This window comes from Barbus barbus (assembly GCF_936440315.1).
Source record: "Barbus barbus genome assembly, chromosome: 16".
NCBI lineage: Eukaryota > Metazoa > Chordata > Actinopteri > Cypriniformes > Cyprinidae > Barbus > Barbus barbus.
This window is the reverse complement of record NC_136744.1, coordinates 18,948,157-18,967,917: the sequence shown is the minus strand read 5'-3', so window position 1 is coordinate 18,967,917 and position 19,761 is coordinate 18,948,157. Positions and strand designations below refer to the sequence as shown.

Here is a 19,761-nt window from a genome sequence, read left to right as displayed (position 1 = left end):
TTGATTCTGATTGGTCAATTGCGGTTTCAGGGGAAAAATATTTCTGAAGGCAAAACCATTTTTTTATAGGCTACACTCGTGTAGAAATGTTGGGCTAATTCCATCCATAACATGTCTTTTTTTTCAGACCAGTGGAAAGAAAACATACAAAATACACATTTTAGTATTTATTTTATAGCACTTTATCTTTTTGCGTCTGAGAGTGCAAAATTAGGCCTACAATAGCAACAAAAAACAGTTTCTCGAAATTAGTTTTCCCCTCCTGAATTAAGCCAGACGTCTCCACTTCAGTAATTTACAGGCAAAAAGTTTTAGTTTTATTCTTAATTATATGTCGAGTGTTTTACAAAGGCGTACAGGCTATCATCCTGATTTAACATGTTATTCTTAAAAACATTGTGATGACTGACTGTTGAAGTAATTTTCAAAAATATAAAGAGACTAAGATATTTTCTGATTTATGGAGAGATGAAACATGTTTTTTATTTTTTAATTGGCATGCGAATCAAGAATTTTGCATCTGGCTATATTTAGTGTTCATATTCTGTTTTGAAAATGTATGAAAATAAGTGCACATTTAATTAAATGGTGTTTATTTCTATATGTAAACACATTTTAGAAAACGTGTAATACAAAATTAATGTCGTAAATGTACTGCGATCAATCAACTAGGAAAGTATGGTGATATTTAGGCTAGTTGTTTGTGTTGTCTTACCGGATGATGGCTTTTGTTCATAGTTTTGCTGTGTTCGTGTCTTCCGTTTCACGTCCGATTAATTATTAATGATACCCTGTCGGCTTTATTTAGCGAAATGTTTTTATCAGTTGACATATTTGTAATAGTTTCCTTACTCCACACCCACTCATTCATTAACACCGGCGTCCAACAGTATAGAGACTTTTATTTTGAAACCCCCCACTTCCGGTGTTTTCTGTTTTCACGCTGTTTGCGTGACTACGCGGGTTGCTCCGCTCGTCTGTTCGTGTTTCTGTGGGGTGTGTGAAAAGACAGGAGCGGTTCTCACTGCTCCTCTCTCAGCTCAACGGCTGTGCCGTTCACCCTCGTGTGACTTTATTGTGAAGTAGCAGCAATCCTCTCAGAGGACATGGCAGCAGAGGGCGATGGAGCTGCCGCCGCCGCAGATCTACGCGACCCAGGCTGGAATGAATCGCAGTTTCGGCAATATACTTTTCCAACCCGACAGATACCGCGACTAGCTCATACAGATCCGCGTGCGGAGATCCTCATCAATAACGAGGTAAGTTATGTTGGCAGATTTATCCTGCATGGCATTAGACAGACAGATGGAGGAGTGGAGGCTCGTTCGGATGGGTGCAAGGTGCGCCTAACGTAAGATGGTTTTGTAACTGCCATGTTAAGAAATGTTTTAAATGTTGAAAATTAGTAAACGGGTCGTTAAGTGTAATTTCTGCTTAAAGTGAGACGTTTACAATACATTATTGCAGTAAGATATCGTAAAATGTAAATTTAAATAAGTGCAAGTGCATTTCCTAAAGCCGTTTAGCATTCTAACTAGATTGTATAACATTATTTATAATGTTTATTCCTATGTTTTAACGATAGATTAAAAATATAAATATTTACAGTGTTTTTATATGACCAAGGGAGGGGTTCCTGCGCCAAACAGAAAGGAAAAGACGTAAATGAAAGTATAATTAAAGCTTTGCTATGTACGTTACCAAAAAACAACAACAACAGCTGTGGTAATGGCTTATAATCAGTCAAAGCACGTTGTTCATTGTTGTGTTGACGGCTGTCTCATGTAAACAGTGGCAAGGGACTATCTTAGCTGTTCACGAGTCCGTGCGTTTTAATTTTTTTTTTTTAGAATGAATTAATAAAAAGTATTATTTTTAATTGAATGTGTTCACACATATATATATATATATATATATATATATATATATATATATATATATATTATATATATATCAGAACACTTCTGACGCATAGTCAAATGGTAAGTTATTTAAAAATAAATAATATCATGTATATAATAGTAATTTACATTAAAAGTTTGTGTCGCTGCATAGCGGTGTGCTCTTGTAGCGGTCGTCTAGTGTATCGTTAGCTGCAGCGGAGCGCGAGAGCAGTCTGGCCGTGCGCGTGCTGGAACAGTCTACGTTCTTCTAGTCACGTAGCACTTGTCACTTTTTTTCATGCTGCAGCATCAGAATAATTCTGTGTCAAATAAACGCCGAGCCTTGGCGAGGTCGCTGCACGACTCGGACCGTATTTTTCGCGGTTCTGTTTAAATTAATATTTAAGTTCTAGCCTAAATATATGCATTTAATATAATATGCATATAATGCAAACATGAGTGTGGAAGTGTGTTTGGTGCTACAGGAAACATACAGTACAGTTAAAGGTGACTGTGCTTACAGAATAATGAAGCGAAACTACGGACGACCCAGAATAGCACTGCACTAATCTGTTTTAAAAACAATTATGTGTGACTCATATTATTCTTCTAAATAGTTAATTTGACTTTTTTTTTCTTTTGTAGGAGCCTGTTGTTTTAACAGATACCAGTTTAGTATATCCAGCTCTGAAGTGGGACATACCCTACTTGCAAGAGAACATTGGAAATGGGGACTTCTCTGTTTACATAGCAGAAAATCACAAATTCTTGTATTATGACGAGAAGAAGATGACAAACTTTCAGGACTTTGTGCCCAAATCTCATCGAATAGAGATGAAATTTTCTGAGTTTGTGGACAAGATGCATCAGACAGAGGAACAAGGTGGAAAAGAAAGGTAAGTTATGTCAATGGGATTTGCATTAATGTACCTGATAGCCATGTTTAAAACTGCTGGCTGAGGTGATTTGACATTAAAACAAAGACAGTTGCTCTCTTGTCTTTTTTCCTTTCACAGTTAGAACACCCTTTCAGTATCAAATAATTGTACAATTGTGTACAGTGTATGTTTAAATTTTACCTTGACTATAAAGTTGTGAGCTGATTATATTGACATGAACAGTAGATGTGCGGCAGAAAAGTGTTGAGATGCGTGAAATCCAATCCAGGAAATAAAATCGCTCCAGTGTATGACTAAGCAGTTAATTCTGCCAGCTGATGTCCAGGCCACATCTCTGACCTTTTGATACTCTGCTTTGGTGGCATTATCGCTGTATCATTTACAATCATCTTGTTTCTGGTTCCAGACCTTTAACTCTTTACCTTTAATTAATAAATATTAAGCAAATTCAGATATATTTACTTAATAATATATGAAAATTCTGCGAGGTAGAATTGCATTTTAAGTTACTTTTAAATTAAATTTATTTAATGTGAAATTACATTGCTGTTTAATTTGTAGAGTGTACTTGCAACAAACTCTGAATGATACAGTAGGCCGAAAAATAGTGGTGGATTTCCTTGGATTCAATTGGAACTGGATTAACAAACAGCAAGCTAAACGAAACTGGGGACCGCTGACCTCAAATTTGCTGCTCGTAGGCATGCAAGGTATCAGTGCACCTTACCTTTTTATCCAAATTATTGGCATTATTAGTTAAAATAAAATTTTGATTGGCTTTCCCCTCTTGAAAATTGTCCTTCGTTGTCGTGGTGAGTTGTTGCAGTAACCATCGTCTAATTTTTTGTTTTTGTTTATCCACTCAAAACGTCACATCAGGCAATGTGACACCAGCACACTATGATGAGCAGCAGAATTTCTTTGCACAAATCAAAGGACATAAGAGATGCATCCTCTTTCCTCCGGGTCAGTTTGACTGCCTCTATCCTTACCCAGTTCATCATCCATGTGACAGACAGAGTCAGGTATTATATGTTTGAAAACACTCTTTACAAGTGGTTCTCAAATATTGGTATGTGATATTACCACAGAAGTTTACAGTCTAAAAAATATACATTTAAAAAATGTTCAATATTGCATGTCTAATTTTATGTAATATTGTTATTAGTGATCGGCCGATATTGAGTTTGTATAACCGATACCAATTATTTGCATGTTTATGTGCCCGATAACCGATTTGCAGAACCGATATTTATTTAAATGACTGCGTAAAGTTAGTCCATACTTCACTTTGGTTTTTCCTCCTTTCAGTCGTTTTAAAAAAAATGTTTTAAGATGTTAAATTTAATCTTCATATTACAACAATAAAAAACATTTTATTTATAAAAAAGCATCAGCAGCAACACTAATATTAGCAGTAAGCAAAATAAATGTAGAATGTCTAATGTTTTCAAATGGAGAAAATAAATAAAGGACAGGAGTTATATCAACTTCATTTTTAACTACAGTTTTAGTAGGTTTATAAGCTGTTTAATAGGCTAAAGAGTGAAGAATAATTCACTGGATAATGTTAATTCACTGAATAATAGTCTCTGGAGTATTGGAATATAACAAACATTGTATTGTATTGCATTTCTCAACTGCCATGTTATATTTTTTGTCGTTCTAAATTATGCTGCTGACAGAGCGGTTTATCTATGCATTTACACAGAACTATACCCAAACTGCGATCACTTGCGGAGATAATAAATAATTAATTTCCATAGAGTTGTATTTATTTAGATGTTTATAAGCAAAATAATGGTTATATAGTAAGAGCTAATACAATTTAGGGTGCTTCAAAAAAGTGAATCTTGTTAAAAGTTACATGCGGTTGCGTGCTTGAGCATTTCTTGAGCATCAACCTGCTGAGTGACCAGAAATATGAAAGCGGCTTCACGAAACTAATGATGAGCACATAGGCAACAGAGAGAGAATTAAATTCAGTGCTTTTATTTCCAACATGCGCTAATTCATGGCTGTATTATTTAATTCATGCAAAGTTACGTCTTTATTGGGACAGGGCTTGACAGATTATCTTATTTCTCAGAGCCAAGTTGCATAAACTACATATCAGGCATTTATGTAATACATCTAATTTGTGCATTAATAGCTGTTATGCTAAATAAAGTTTACTAATCAAGTACCTGCACGCCGTTGTTGTTGTCTCGTCTCCCCTCAGACGCACGGCAATGGCAATCCTGCGAGCAATTCTTAAAACACCCACAAGATGGCGACATTTATCGGTGAATCAGATATTACAAAACCGATATCCAATTATGGTAAAAAAATTTAAATATCCGGGAAAATATCGGTAAATCGATATATCGGTCGATCTCTAATTGTTATGTTGTGTAATATATTATGCGACTATTGCATAGTCTACATTGTACTTGAGCAATACGGCATGCAAACATATGCTGAGAATATCAACAACAACAGATAAAGTAAAATATTACATTCTTCTGTTTTAGTCACGTGACTTTTTCCACTCATTTGCCATAGTTATGACCATCTGTGTCGCAAAATGATGGCAGTGAATACAAAAACATTAAACGTATAAACAGACATGCCAAGATATATTGAAACTTGTGTTGACTTACTAGACCCTATTTTACAGGTTTGAAGGTAGCACAGAACATTTCCTTCTCTGTACATAGCACTGGTACACTGAAATGGATTGTAGATTGAATGTGAAAAAATATTGTTCTTGGTATGAAAAGTTTGAGAACCACTGACTAAACATCTTTGTTTTCAGACTCTTTAAGACTGTAATGATAAAATGTTCTTCAAGAAGTTTGTTTTTATTTTATTTTGCATTAATAGGTTGATTTTGAGAATCCAGATTATGACAAGTTTCCTAATTTCAAAAATGCTGTTGGATATGAGGCTGTTGTGGGACCAGGTGATGTCTTATACATCCCGATGTACTGGTAAGATTGCTTTCAAATACACATAAAAGATGGATCACAACGATTACTTTAAGATGAAGTGTGTAATTCAGCCAGTCTGCATCAAATGTGGAGTTTGAGGCAGAACTATCTGTTTGACCAGCCAATGGCAGACGGGAGGAGTGCTTAGGGAAACCTGTTAGGAATATTTTAGTAATTCTGTTCAGTAGTGCAGAAGTACTCTTCAGTTCACATGACTTTTTATTTTTATTTTAGTGCAATAAATTGAGAGAGCATTTGTTTGATTTCACACATGCATACATACACATTTGTAAATTAATAAATGTGGTTTAGTTTTACAAATCTTTCCCAATTTATATGTTTAAACAGCTTGAACATAGCAGTCAGTGAAGTGTATACCTGAAGTGACCCAGCTAGTGTTGGCTCTCTCTCAGTTGCGTGCCTCATTCGGCAGGCCTCTGCCTCTCCGCCTCCATGGGCTGCTGACTTAGTTTCAAGCCTGTGAGAGTGACTCAGCCATGACGGCTTCCTTTTCCAACTCCTTGCTCCTCTAGTCACTGGAGGGCAAAATGATGCCAACCAGCTGTGTAATTCTACAGTCCATACTTTTTCCTCATGGCTGCCTGTGTGTGAACATCTCTCCACTTCTTTTAACCTAGTGTCACAGAATAGCACAGTTTGAATTAGAGAGTAAACACAAAGTGTTGCAAGTCTCTAAAAACTTTCCAAACAGGTTTTTTTCATTAGCTGTGTGAAAGTGCAGTTTAGCCTATATGTGTAAAGTACACATCATGTGCTTTGCAAAAGTGACTATATTAAGAGAACAGTCATAGTGAGGGGTGTGGAAGAAATGTCCAGGGTGGGATTTTAACTGTTTTTCAGGGATTTTCACTTTTTTGCAGGCAAGGTGCTCTTATCTAAATTGTCTGTGTCATAAATACCAATTGAATGTTATCATAAATAAATGCTTTATGGAAGATTTTTTTGTTTATTCATTTTAGAACAGTTTTAAAATATTTAGTTCTAAATGTATTTGCGTCTGAATTAGAAATGTTAAAGCAATCCTAAACTGAGTGAACAAATATTTAGTCAATTATTTAAAATTTAAAATATGTTTTTATACTTTACTGTATAAAGTTTTGGGTCTGATTTTTTTTTATAGATGTTTTGAAAGATGTATTATGCTCACTAAGGCTGCGTTCATTTAATGTTAAGATACAGTAAAACATAAATTCTGTGAAATATTTAAGTAATGTTTAAAATGTTTTTTTTTTTTATTATGTTTTTTTTTTTATATGTAATTTATTCCTGTGATGGCAAAGCTGAATTCTCAGCAGCCATTACTCAGTCTTCAGTCTCACATGATCTTTCAGAAATCATTCTAATATGCTGATTTGGTGCTCAAGAAACATTTACTATTGTTATTCTATTTTTGTGGAAATGTATTTTTTTCAGGATTATTTGATGAATAGAAAGTTCAAAATAACAGATTTTATTAAACATAGAAATCTTATGCAACAATTTAAAAGTCTTTAATGTCACATTTGAAAAACTTTAAGTGTTCTGAATAGAAGTATTAATTTCTTAAAAAAGAAATGGATAATTAGTGACCCTAAATGTTTGCATAATACTGTATGAAATGATCTTAAATTATAAATGTTTGTATTTTTACCTCTATAAAGGTGGCATCACATTGAGTCCCTGTTAAATGGAGGAGTGACCGTCACAGTAAACTTCTGGTACAAGGTATGCTTTTGCAGCATCATCTCATCCACTGTAAACATGATATATGTTTGCACAAATCAACCAGGATTGTACAAAATATTTCCAGGGGGCACCCACTCCTAAGAGGATAGAGTACCCTTTGAAAGCTCATCAGAAGGTGGCCATAATGAGGAACATAGAGAAGATGTTGGGAGAGGCCTTGGGGGACCCGCATGAGGTACAGAGAAGTAGAACAGTCAATCAAAGCCTTTTCCGTTTTTAGGTCCTCAGATATGAATAATGCATTAAGGAATTCCCTGTCTATTTTGACCTTGACAATAACCTAATTACAAGTATATTTGTGGCTAACCTGCTTTAAACCTGAATAAAATTGTTCATGCCTACATTTGACTGTGACTAGAGAAGAAAATTAATAACCTTTTTCCTCGTTCTACTACTTTTTAGTTGTTTTGTATTGGTGGGTCTTAATACATTCTAATTTGCCTTTTCACAAATAAAGGCCTTAAAATTTCTTAAATCAGAGCAAAAAGTCTTAACTTTATAAAGTCATTACTGGCAGAAATTCTCTTTTTAACAAGTAATTTTGCTTCTCAAGGGAATGTATCTTGATTTTAGAACCTTTAGACATTTGCACTGGCAAACAAAACGAAAATACTGACAAAGAACATCAGTTTTTTGCAGTTTGAACAGAAAATATAAGTAGTTATTTCCATATTCTAATGGTTGGGAGCTGAGCTAATCCTAATTTTTGGATTAATGAATAAATAGGTATTGGAAATCAATGGGGAGTTATATTATTCAGACTTTGCAGTGTTGTTAATACAACACAGTTTTCTCCTGAGACAAAGCATAATGACATTTTGTATTCCCTTCAACTTATTTCTTGAATTTTCTTTACTTGGTCTTAAAAAGTCTTTAATTTAGCTATAAAAGCTGCATAAACCCTGAAAGAATACATTTCATATTGATTGTTGTCTGTTTTCCACAGGTTGGTCCATTGTTGAACATGATGATCAAAGGCAGATATGATCATGGACTGAGTTAATGGTCTGAGCTTGAACCCTCTTTAGGGTGCTGCTAAGACAGGCTGTTTATATGTATGTGTGGATTTGAATATATGCCTGTGTGTACATTCAGACTGTTGAAATGCCAGTGCATGGCAGTATTTTGGCAGTATAAAGACTTTTGCCTTTTGTCTGCTTTCATTTACTGGACCCATTATAGCTAGTTCTATGTTAGTTTAAGGAGAAAACCACTGGTGAGGAATCTTGAGTTGATCTCTCCTTAAAGTCCTTAAGTTCATATGTGTGCAGTATTACGTGCTAAAAAAAATAGACGAATGCATTAGCAGAGTCTGTAAAGCACTTTTACACCACCCAGAGCGCCTGTTGTCAGGTTTTGTCCCATGTTGGGACAAAGAAGGTGCCATATGTCAGGATTAAACTCCTGTGGTTCAGAGTCCGCGCAGTGAAACTGGCAGAGTGCCTCGAGCATATCTACAAAGGAGAATGATTTACAACTTGAAACTTACCCATCAGCTCATTGACGGTTTTAAACTGTTGATACAATCATGATTCAATGTTTTTTGTATTTGCTTTTGAATTCGATCTCATGGGTTAACAGTGTTACTGTTAGGATAGAGGTAATGCAGAATACAATGGTCAGCCACAATATGTTTTAAAACAGAAAGGATTTCTTATCCTTTCATAGGCGACTCACTGAATTAAAATTTGCATTAGTTTATATGCATTTGTAATTATTCTTTTTCTTTCAATTTTTTTTTTTTTTTAGCTAAGTGTACATTAAGGCAAATGTTTTTAGTTTCTTGGTGTTATATTTTACTGTGTAACATTATATGGTACCATTTCTGTAAGGATTGTAATTCAGAACAAACTACACTTGCCAAGTATTAGCGGTTTCCATGAATTGAAAGAAATAAAAGATTTTGAATGTTTTTTTTTTTTTTTTAATTGGAACTTTTTTTTTATCCTTTTAATAAAAAAAATGTTGTTAAAATGTGTGCATTTCAGATAAAAAAAAAATGTGTGTGCTAAAAGCTGAAACTGAGATTTCCTACACTAGTTTGGGGTCAGTAAACTTTTTTTTTTTTTTTTTTTTTTCAAAGTCTATAAGAAGTCTATTAAGTTAGCCGAGGCTACATTTATTTGATTGTATCTGTAATATTTCAAAACCTTGATGCAATTTATTTTTCTTCAGGATTTTTTGAATAGAAAGCTCAAAAGCATCCATTTGAAAGATAAATCTTTTGTAACATTATAAATATCTTCACTGTCACTTTTGTTCAGGGAAGAAAGCAAACAACCCAAATGGTCACTCTAATTTTTTTAATGTATACAATGTTTCAAAGTTTTCCTTACATACTGTAAATCTATTGGTATATCATGGACTTCAGCTGACTTTTTATTTTGCCAAAATGCCAAACAGTGTACCAACAAGTAGTCATCTATCATGTAAATTGCTTATCATCACAGACACGAAATAAATAATAACTAGTGTAATTTTTGTAAGAATTTTAAATGCTTGTAACAAGATAAAATTCCCCAAGATATTTTGAAGTGTTTGGCCTTTCACAGACATGTCTTTTGGATTATTTAACAGGTTTTAGCATTGTTTAATATGCTTTAGATCATGAACTATGTTGTGTAAAAGTGTAAGAGAACAAAACATGTTAGTTCAAAGGCTATCTGCATGATCTTTTGATTTCTGTACTTCTCAGCACTGATTTTTGAGTGGCTTAAAGTGGTTTACATTTGTTCTTGGAAGTCTTTAAATTAAAACAAAATGTTTCGTTGTTCTTTTCTCACCTTTGTGTCTTTAGATGTGTATATTCCTCCACATTAAAAATAATTTATTATTTAAAGGATACCTATTATGCCCCCCCCCCCCCCTCCCTTTAACATTGTATATAACATTAACTATAACATTTTGAAAATGCCTATTCTGAGCGGAAGCAGAAACGAGCTGTTTTCGTGCATGTATCTTTAAATGCAAATAAGCTGCTGCTGTCCGCCCCCTTTTCCAAAATAGCTCTGTGCCTTTCCAGCTGGTTCCTCAGATTCTCTGCTAAAAAACATTTTGATTATCATGTCTATCGCGCTGAAATCATGCGTTTTAAACCATATTAGTTTATATGTAATTTTCTGAGAGCACACATCTGAAGCACGCACACAGAAGCGGCTGTCACACGGCATGTGAGTACTAAACTGAGTATAAAAGTTCTCTTTTGCGTCTTATTGCGCTTAAACTCTTCGTGTTCTCCGTGAACATTGCGCTAAACTAAGGGCTGCAGAGAGGAAGTGGTACAAATCAAAAACTCTATGGACCTTAGTGCGTATCAGTCACTCCTCTCTTCCTTCTCTGCAAATGTGTACATTTAAAAAACCCTCTAAATCCTACACTTTTAGAAAACTACAGACCCTACATCCCTTCTTCTATTCATTGCAAAGACACTTGAGCGAGTTGTGTTCAACCAACTCTCTTTGTTTCTTGCACAGAACAATCTTCTGGACAACAACCAATCTGGCTTCAGAAGCAGCCAATCTTGCAAGAGCGGCTTCCAAATCCTCTGTACTCATCTTGCTGGATCTGTCTGCTGCTTTTGACACTAACCACCAGATCCTCCTGTCCACCCTCAGAAAGACGGGCATCTCAGGAACCGCGCTCCTGTGGTTTGAGTCTTACCTCTCAGATAGGTCCTTCAGGGTGTCTTGGAGGGGTGAGGTTTCGAAGTCACAACTTCTTGCTACTGGAGTTCCTCAAGGCTCAGTGCTTGGTGCTCTTCTCCATCTACATGTCGTCATTAGGATCGGTCATTCAGAAGCATGGCTTTTCTTATCACTGCTATGCGGATGACACTCAACTCTACTTCTCATTCCAACCAGATGATCCGACGGTAGCTGCTCGCACTGCAGTCTGTCTGAGTGACATTTCTAGCTGGATGAAGGACCATCACCTTCAGCTCAACCTTGCTAAGACAGAATTGCTCGTGGTCTCAGCCAACCCATCACTTCACCACAACTTCTCTATACAGCTGGGTTCATCAACCATAACTCCTTCCAGGAGAGCCAGGAACCTTGGAGTTGTGATCGATGATCAGTTAAGCTTCACAGACCATATTGCTACAAAGGCCCGATCCTGCAGATTTGCCTTATACAACATTAGGAAGATTAGACCCTTCCTGTCAGAGCAAGCCGCACAACTCCTTGTCCAAGCTTTTGTTCTCTCCAGACTGGACTATTGTAATGCTCTCTTGGCGGGCCTTCCCGCAAGTACTATCAAGCCTCTGCAACTGATCCAGAATGCAGTAGCCAGAGTGGTCTTTAATGAACCAATAAAAGCTCACGTTACCCCTCTCTTCATCAGGTTACACTGGCTACCAATAGCCGCTCGCATCAAATTCAAGGTACTGATGTTTGCCTACAAGACAACAACTAGTGCTGCACCAATATATCTAAACTCACTAGTGCAAACTTGTGCACCCTCCAGAAGCTTGCGTTCTGCAAGTGAACGACGCCTTGTGGTGCCATCAAAGAGGTACCAAATCTCTCTCACGGACCTTTTCCTGGACTGTACCCAGTTGGTGGAATGACCTCCTAATCTCAATTCGAACAGCTGAGTCTTTAGCTATTTTAAAAAATAATCTAAAGACATCTTTTTCGCCAGCACCTGACCAACTAATACTAAAACTTACCTATTCTATTTATAAAAAAAACACTAGCTACGTGTACTGTGCTAGACTAACTGAGACTTGTCATGGCACTTGTATATTGATGCACTCTCGATGGTCTGATTGCTTCTATTCTCATTTGTACGTTGCTTTGGATAAAAGTGTCTGCTAAATGATTAAATGCAAACAGTCAAATACACACAAGTTAGTTAAAAACACACGAGTTACATAAACAATCGGCTAAGTTACATAAGATTTTCATGATACGTCAACATTAAACACAACCTCATGCTCTGTGTGCTTAAAGGTAGGAAAATCCATATTCTAACCAGTTTTAAGAAGTTTAAAAGTATTTAAAGTAGACAACTGAGGAAAGACACAGCATTCATAAAACATTAATTCTTTACTAGTTACTCTCAAAAACACCATCAGTCCTTGAAAAATAATGTAAATATATTTGAATCTAATCACTGCACTTCAGTTTCAGGGCCATGGTGGAGGTGACTAGTAATGTTAGACAGCTGGTACTGTGATTCTATGCCAAAGACAATATGGTTTACATGTAAACAGAGTACATCAAGCACAAATACATCTCAAATACTGGTGTAATATGGATATGACAATACAATTGTTAATAGTGAACACAAAGCACATTCATCACTAAAACTATGCAAAGCAAGTACACAATATAGACAAACTAACTTTAGCTAATATACATAGTTTGGTCTATCCAAAGCTTTTCCAGTGTATATGATGTGCTGAATCCCAAATTAACAGGCAGACCTTGTTTGTGAACTGCAACTAAAATCAACTGTCACACAGACCCTGCTATTATTTAGTCTCTGTAGGAACATATATGAAGTCCTTTTATTTCTGTATATGAAAATAAACACAGAGTGCAAAATACAAACACTGATATTCAGCCGTTTTGAGAACAAGCTAAATTGGTTGATTTTATAACAAAACAACCACTTAGTGGAACATTTCAATGACTTTCAGTAAAATGATCTGTAGAATAGGGTTTGGCATAAAGAAAACAGTCAAATGTAAACACCTTCATGTTTTTAGGAATAGCTTAAAGTTTTAGTAGAAAAGTAGTTAAAAAATAAATACAGTAACGGATAAGGGCTCGAAAAAGAGACCTGCTGGGAGATTACACAGAACAGCAAATTAACTCAAACATCAAAACTCCCAAGAAACAAAACCTCCAGCACCATGCATGTAAATGGACACACATTTGGACTGAGATACATTTAAATAAAAACTAAATCAGTTGTTTCCAGTCAGATAACCAGACACAAATATAAAAAACAAAGAGGGTTGACTTTGAATGGTCCATCAACAAGATGCCTTTCATCAATGAAAGCGATATTTGCGTGCTGGTTTGAGACTAACGTAAGTCTTCTTCATGTCATCTGGTTCTTCTTTCTTGACTAGATGGTAGCGCTCTCCCTTTGTGGTGACCACCTGACTGCCGTGATAGCGCACCAGTTTTTTAGGAGCCTGCAGATGACCATACAGGAAGTGGAAATAATTAATATCCACATAATTCATTGATCTTATACAATGCAATCACTGAAAAACGTACATCTTTTGGAGTGACTGGTCTGTGCACTTTCTTGTCTTCTTCACTATCAACCAGCATGTACCTGTGGGGTCCAAACATTTGATTAGCCACTTTTTGCAACTTGCAGTGACATCCAATATAACAATTTGAGAAATAGTTTAAAAGAATTTGAGATCAAGGTAACAACTCACTTTTCTAAAATGCTTGCTTTAAGTTTCTGATCAACTTCAGCAGAAATAGTCTTCCCTTGGTTTGCCTGAAAATATAACATTTTTCAGGCAGTGTTATTTTAACACTGTTTATTATCTATATACTTTTATAGTATTATTTAATATTTTGAATATCCTTTTATTTTATATTATCAGTTTTCATTGCAATTTTAGTTAGTTACAATACTTTCGTATTTTTCTTTTTTAGCGTCGGTTTATTTTTTACTTAAAACTTTTTTTTGACAAATATACGATGAAACATTTTTCATTTTCTTACATTTTTTTCCATCTAATATTTATATTTTAGCTTCATTTCAATTAACAAAAGTTATTTTTAATAGTTTTATCAACACTGAACTGATCGGCAACAAAATATCAATATAATATCTTTCAAATATAAAAACCATTAATCTTGCATAACAGTTAAGAGATAATAGGCAAAAACCCTAATTATAGATCATTTTATCTATAATTAAATTTTATGAAATAAAACTACTTTAAATGAAAGGAGCTACAAATGAGCTTACGTTGAGAGACGTCGGGCACTTAAGCTGGACATCTCCCTCAATAATGAGACGAACAGCTTCCTCCATGTCTCCTTTAGCAATAGACAACGCACTTCTGGCCTCAGTCACACTGCATTTAGGAAACATCTCAAGAAGATGTTGCTCCTGTGTGTCCCATGATAATTCACTAACCTGAAAACAGTCCCAAATACATATTCATTTGCAAACCAGCTTGCCAGCATCTGCTACATTGTACAGGTGCTTGAAAGGCCCATTACCTGAGCTGTGGCTCCCTCTGCTTGTAATGTGAGGTTGTGTGTCTGTTCTCTTGAACCTCCATGGGCTAAAGAAGAGCTTTCTGAGAGGGGAAATTTACCTTCCTCTATTTTCATCTCTCCAGATTCTTAAACACAGACACAAATCACATTTCAGAGTGCAGGACATTTTCTTGTTTCTTCACACAAGTCCCTTTGTCCTGTGCACCAGCAAATGGTCATTCAGGTTTGCAAGGGGCCGTTTTTTATTTTTGGTTCATCTGTTTTTTTTGACAAAACTGAAATGTATCTAATATAATATAATAAAAAAATGCAACATCTGTTACGAAAGGAAAATTACCTGTGTCTCGGGCTGAGGCCAACTTTGATGCCAGATTAAACATCATCTCACAAACTTTGACACTATGAGAAAAAAATATTTACCAGCAGTCAAAAAACGTTGAAAATATTACACAATATTAATATAAAATAATTGTAAATCTCAGTAGGATTAAATCTGCCCACAGCTACCTGTCGATATCTGAAAAACCAGGAATGTAGGCCTCCAACATTTCAACAAACACCTCTACATCAAAGTTTTCCTCCACACTTTCTTGAGAGCCCAAATCTTCTAGCACCCCAGTGATGTAGGACAAAATCACATCATCTAGAGTACTGATCAAAATAAAAAAACACGTCATTGGTATATTTTAATGATTGAGGAGAAAAGTAACTATTAAGTGACGCCTTCACCTCAGATCCGCATGAGGAATATATGACAAAATGAAGTCGTACAGCGCGTCCTGAATTATTTTTTGAAGATCCATCCTACATGCAGTCGAATCAAAAAGAAGAGAGAACAAGGAAGCAATGACAACTTGTAAGAGAACCATATGAGAAGCTTTAAGGCAGGTTTGCTGCGGAAAACAATCACTACTGTGGCAGCGTGTTGGAGATTGTGCTCAATATGGGAGTAGACAACTGATATCAAATTGAAGGTAAAGCAAACAAGAGTCTGCACAGTTTTGGTTGCCAGCAGTTTCAAAGTCGCAACAAACTACTTTCTTATGCAAGGCTTAAATAGTCCAAAAACGGATAGTTTTGCGGGCTTCGACATGGATACAGATTGAGTGCACTATTTTTTGTTTTTTTAATTCACAAATAATGTTTTCATGTGCTGGAGACGGCAACATTTGCACGCGATCTCAACAAATTGTTTTAATCATACAATTGCACAACCAATCTTATGGTTAACATTTTAGAAACACGGTGGACAAATGATACGCATTCATCGGCTGTCAAATAGAAGCATCTGATACCGATATCAAGGTTTGTTTATCAGTGCTCAGTAGGGTAGCCGATGGCTAACTAGCATAACTATAACATGCGCAAAGGCCTTTAGATGTTCCTCTCACCTTTGGATCAAACAGCACAGCTAAAAGAATACAAAGAACAAAAAAAGTCAGCTCGTAAAAACTGATAACTTGTGTCTGCAAGCTGGCAATAAACCGTAAAATGTTTAGCTAATTCATTAGCCCTGCGCGCGGTCGCTGAGGTTCAAAACCTTTAACGTCACGTCCGCTTTAATGTAAACAACACCCTCGTGTCACTGTTTTGATTGCATTCACAAAGCAGAGCAAACGCATTATTCTCCCGTTATTCCATATTCTGTTGTATGATACTGTGCCATAGTGCGGATTTACGCTTGGAGTTCAAATTATGTGACTCTGATGATGCATTACCTGCATTGTTGATTATGCTTGATTATGATTGCTATTATTACTAAGTTGTAGTTGTGATATATTTTAATAGAACATTTGTTTTATGTAATCTTCTCATTCACTAACAAAGACCAAAGTAAGTCACCCATAGCAAACAACTTTTAAAGTCAACTAATTGCAAGTAGAGATTGAACAATATTTTGTACAACGATACTGAGTAATTTTAGGTTTAACTGTAAGAGAATAAATGCAAATGTTCATTGTTTTATTTCTACATTTGTCCCTTTAAAAATGGGCTATAGCAATAAAAACAAATGTAAATAAAATATATTTGAGCATAGCCTATTTTATGTAATAATAGGCCTAATAATTATAAAACCTACTAAATATTTTATATAACTAATATTAAAATAATATTTTATATAAACAAAATGCATAATACAAAACCTATACATTATAAATATTTTATTTACAGATACACACCCATTTTTTTTAGCTACCATAACTACCATAACTGTGGGGAAGTCGTGGCCTGTGGTTAGAGAGTCGGACTTGTAATCCGAAGGTTGCGGGTTCGAGTCTCCGGCCGGCAGGAATTGTAGGTGGGGGGAGTGAATGTCCAGCGCTCTCTCCACCCTCAATACCATGACTGAGGTGCCCTTGAGGCACCGAACCCCCAACTGCTCCCCGAGCGCTGCAGCATAAAATGGCTGCCCACTGCTCCAGGTGTGTGTTCACGGTGTGTGTGTGTTCACTGCTGTGTGTGTGCACGTTGGATGGGTCACCATACTTGGCAGTATGTCACTTCACTCACTTCACTACTAATGATATTATTGCCATGATCATTATTGTGCATAAACTATCATAAAGTTTATTATATATTATTATATAGTTTATTTTGATGTATTTTTGTTTTTATTGCTGGCATAAATAACTGCTATTGCAGTAATAATTTTATATATGTCATTAAATTTATTATTGCAATTTATTTTTATTTCTGTTTTCTGTTTTGACCTCTTTAGGCCCAAATCCTGTGTGTTTCTCTCTTGAGAATGAGTGGCTGTTATGTGAACTGAGAAATTTATGCAAATAATACACTGAACTAGTTACTTTACCTGTAAAACACAGTTGTTTTCTGTTCAATTTGATCTAGCAAAGGATGCCACTTATCATTACATTAGAAGAATATCAGAAAAAAAATTCAAAATGTCCGTTATTGATCTGTTTCTAATAGCTGGTGTCTGTAGTGTTTTACTGATCTTTTATAAAGCTCTTCCTCACATACGTCAGCATCTGTTAGCACACATATAAGGGGTAAAGAGAGCTCCAGTGTTATTACACTAGTGTATGCTGTCACACCTCCTGATTACAAATTGGTTTCATAGATGTTTAGCGCTGCATAATTAATGCTTCATCGTGCGTGTGTGTTTTATCCAGCTGCACTGTTTCATTATTAGTACGGGAAATACAGTACATGAAGCTGATAATGAGTCTAGTTTCATGTTGGCTGGACTCTATTTAACCCTCTTGGGTCAGTGGCATGTAGAACTGTCTTACAAACTGAATGCATGAAAAAAACCCTATTCTTTATATACACAGCTGATATATATATCAAGAATATAGCAGTGTGTTCATTTAGACTTAATACTAGACTTGTTAATGAAGTTGACTAACAACACAGCCTAATTGGATGGAAGGTAGCTAGCTTTTAATGTGTATCAAATAATATGCATTCTTAAGTATAAATGCATATGACTTATTCATAGGAAAAAAGGCTATAGGTTAAGATCATAATGTTGGTTACATATTCTAGAGGTGAATTAAAGCAGTACATTTGTGTTTTTTACTGGGTTAAGGGAAGTCAAGTGAAGGAATCCGTGGCTCTTATTTATTGTAAGTGTGGCGAGGCTAATTGTCACTATAAATGGGGTAAGTTGTCACGATGACATTTCATAAAACAGTAAAAATATAAATGGTAACATACCATGAAATTGTTATAAATTAATAGTTGAAATATAAAAAATAATAATTCCTGACCTGTAATGAAGATTTGTTAACGGTTAATATCTCATTTAAATTCTACCTAGTTTAATTGTGGTCTGTTACCCAGCAGCTATAGAAAAATGTTGCGGTGTTTTTATTTAGTCTGTGGGCTAAATTGTGATATAAATTTGGAGATATATTGAAAATGTTTGGTCAGATTCACGGTATGAACACTAGGTGGCTGCATTGAGTCATGATACACTTCTGCATCGTTACTGTTGACTTTGACAGAAGCATAGAAGCAGTTTATAAATCGGGAAATGTAATGTTGACAAAACTCAATTTATATTTAGTTTTAATGGGGTTTGCAGAAAATAGATTTTTTTTAGTTTCTACATGTTCGTTTTGTATTGCTTCTAGAAGCAGAGTTTTGCTGTTTGGGTTTCAGCAAATATTTTCTTACGCAAAAATCATTTAATAATTTAAAAAGATTTTCGTAAATACTAAAACGAATGGATATAAATTATTTAGAATTATATATTTTATTTGACTTTTAATATGAAAATGCTGTTATGGATATACAAAACTATTTAATTTGGCAAAAGACAAAACAGTATGTTGATTTTTTTTTTTTTTTAACTTTCATACTTTTACCAGAGGCACTGTTATAGTTGGCCTAGTCTTGCCTTGCGTTCTCTTATTTGCCATTACTGACACAAGAGAACTATTTTCCAGTTGAAGGCACGATGTGTCCCATCTGCCAGCGTGCCAGAACCCTTGAGCTCAAGGTGGGCCACAGAGACCCTGTACTGAACCTGCAGGGACCACTGTGTCATGAAGCACATCCCTTAACAGAGCTTTAACATACTGTGTGAAACACAATGCACTTACATATGTTAAAATGTTCTGAACAGCTCTGATGTTTGTTAAAAACACCTGGTTGTTGCTTTGTGTTCAGAAACCAGATGAGAAATCAAGAACGTACAGCTGTGTTGGGAAAATGTTTAATTTAGGTTTCTCTCTAAAAATAGTTTCACTCTGTTTTAAAAAGATTAATTTGGTAGTGTGTAGAGAAGTTTTCTTTGATGGTAGTGTCTTTTGATGACACCTATTTTATTGTGTATTTTATTGTATATCATTATAAATCTATTTTAGATTTATATATATATATATATATATATTATAATTTTACTATTTCATTTGTCTGTTATAAATGAATAACTACATCTAAAACATTTTGCATTTAAAACATTAAAAAGTAATTAAAAGCTTTTCACTCATAGTTACTGGTATGCTCAAGCATATCATTCAGCAATGGAAGGCCAGGATACACAATGTGCATATTGTGTTAAAAGAGAAAGATTTCCATTTGATCA

At 35.2% G+C, this 19,761-nt stretch overlaps 2 protein-coding genes across 2 annotated transcripts; one reads left to right on the top strand and one right to left on the bottom strand.

Moving 5' to 3' along the window:
• Window positions 1-918: 918 nt before the first annotated feature.
• LOC306882328 (hypoxia-inducible factor 1-alpha inhibitor) lies at window positions 919-10,281 on the top strand. Its single transcript, XM_079436876.1, has 8 exons — window positions 919-1,259; window positions 2,529-2,779; window positions 3,344-3,492; window positions 3,662-3,807; window positions 5,648-5,754; window positions 7,416-7,479; window positions 7,565-7,675; window positions 8,447-10,281. The coding sequence occupies exons 1-8, from the start codon at window positions 1,107-1,109 to the stop codon at window positions 8,501-8,503; spliced, it is 1,038 nt and encodes a 345-aa protein (XP_079293002.1). The 5' UTR covers window positions 919-1,106; the 3' UTR covers window positions 8,504-10,281.
• Window positions 10,282-12,531: 2,250 nt separating this feature from the next.
• On the bottom strand, window positions 12,532-16,374 carry LOC306882022 (CUE domain-containing protein 2). Its single transcript, XM_079436449.1, has 9 exons — window positions 16,097-16,374; window positions 15,435-15,509; window positions 15,213-15,356; window positions 15,043-15,104; window positions 14,706-14,830; window positions 14,449-14,619; window positions 13,904-13,968; window positions 13,734-13,794; window positions 12,532-13,648 (listed from the first exon to the last, which is right to left on the bottom strand). The coding sequence occupies exons 2-9, from the start codon at window positions 15,506-15,508 to the stop codon at window positions 13,502-13,504; spliced, it is 849 nt and encodes a 282-aa protein (XP_079292575.1). The 5' UTR covers window position 15,509; window positions 16,097-16,374; the 3' UTR covers window positions 12,532-13,501.
• Window positions 16,375-19,761: the final 3,387 nt, after the last annotated feature.

Coding starts and splice junctions, on each gene's coding strand:
- LOC306882328 (XM_079436876.1), top strand. CDS start 1,107: ATGGCAGCAGAGGGCGATGGAGCTGCCGCCGCCGCAGATCTACGCGAC. Junction 3,808..5,647: donor CATGTGACAGACAGAGTCAG/GTATTATATGTT, acceptor TTGCATTAATAG/GTTGATTTTGAGAATCCAGA. Junction 7,676..8,446: donor CCTTGGGGGACCCGCATGAG/GTACAGAGAAGT, acceptor TGTTTTCCACAG/GTTGGTCCATTGTTGAACAT.
- LOC306882022 (XM_079436449.1), bottom strand. CDS start 15,508: ATGGATCTTCAAAAAATAATTCAGGACGCGCTGTACGACTTCATTTTG. Junction 15,357..15,434: donor ATTCCTCATGCGGATCTGAG/GTGAAGGCGTCA, acceptor TATTTTGATCAG/TACTCTAGATGATGTGATTT. Junction 13,795..13,903: donor AAAGCAAGCATTTTAGAAAA/GTGAGTTGTTAC, acceptor TGGACCCCACAG/GTACATGCTGGTTGATAGTG.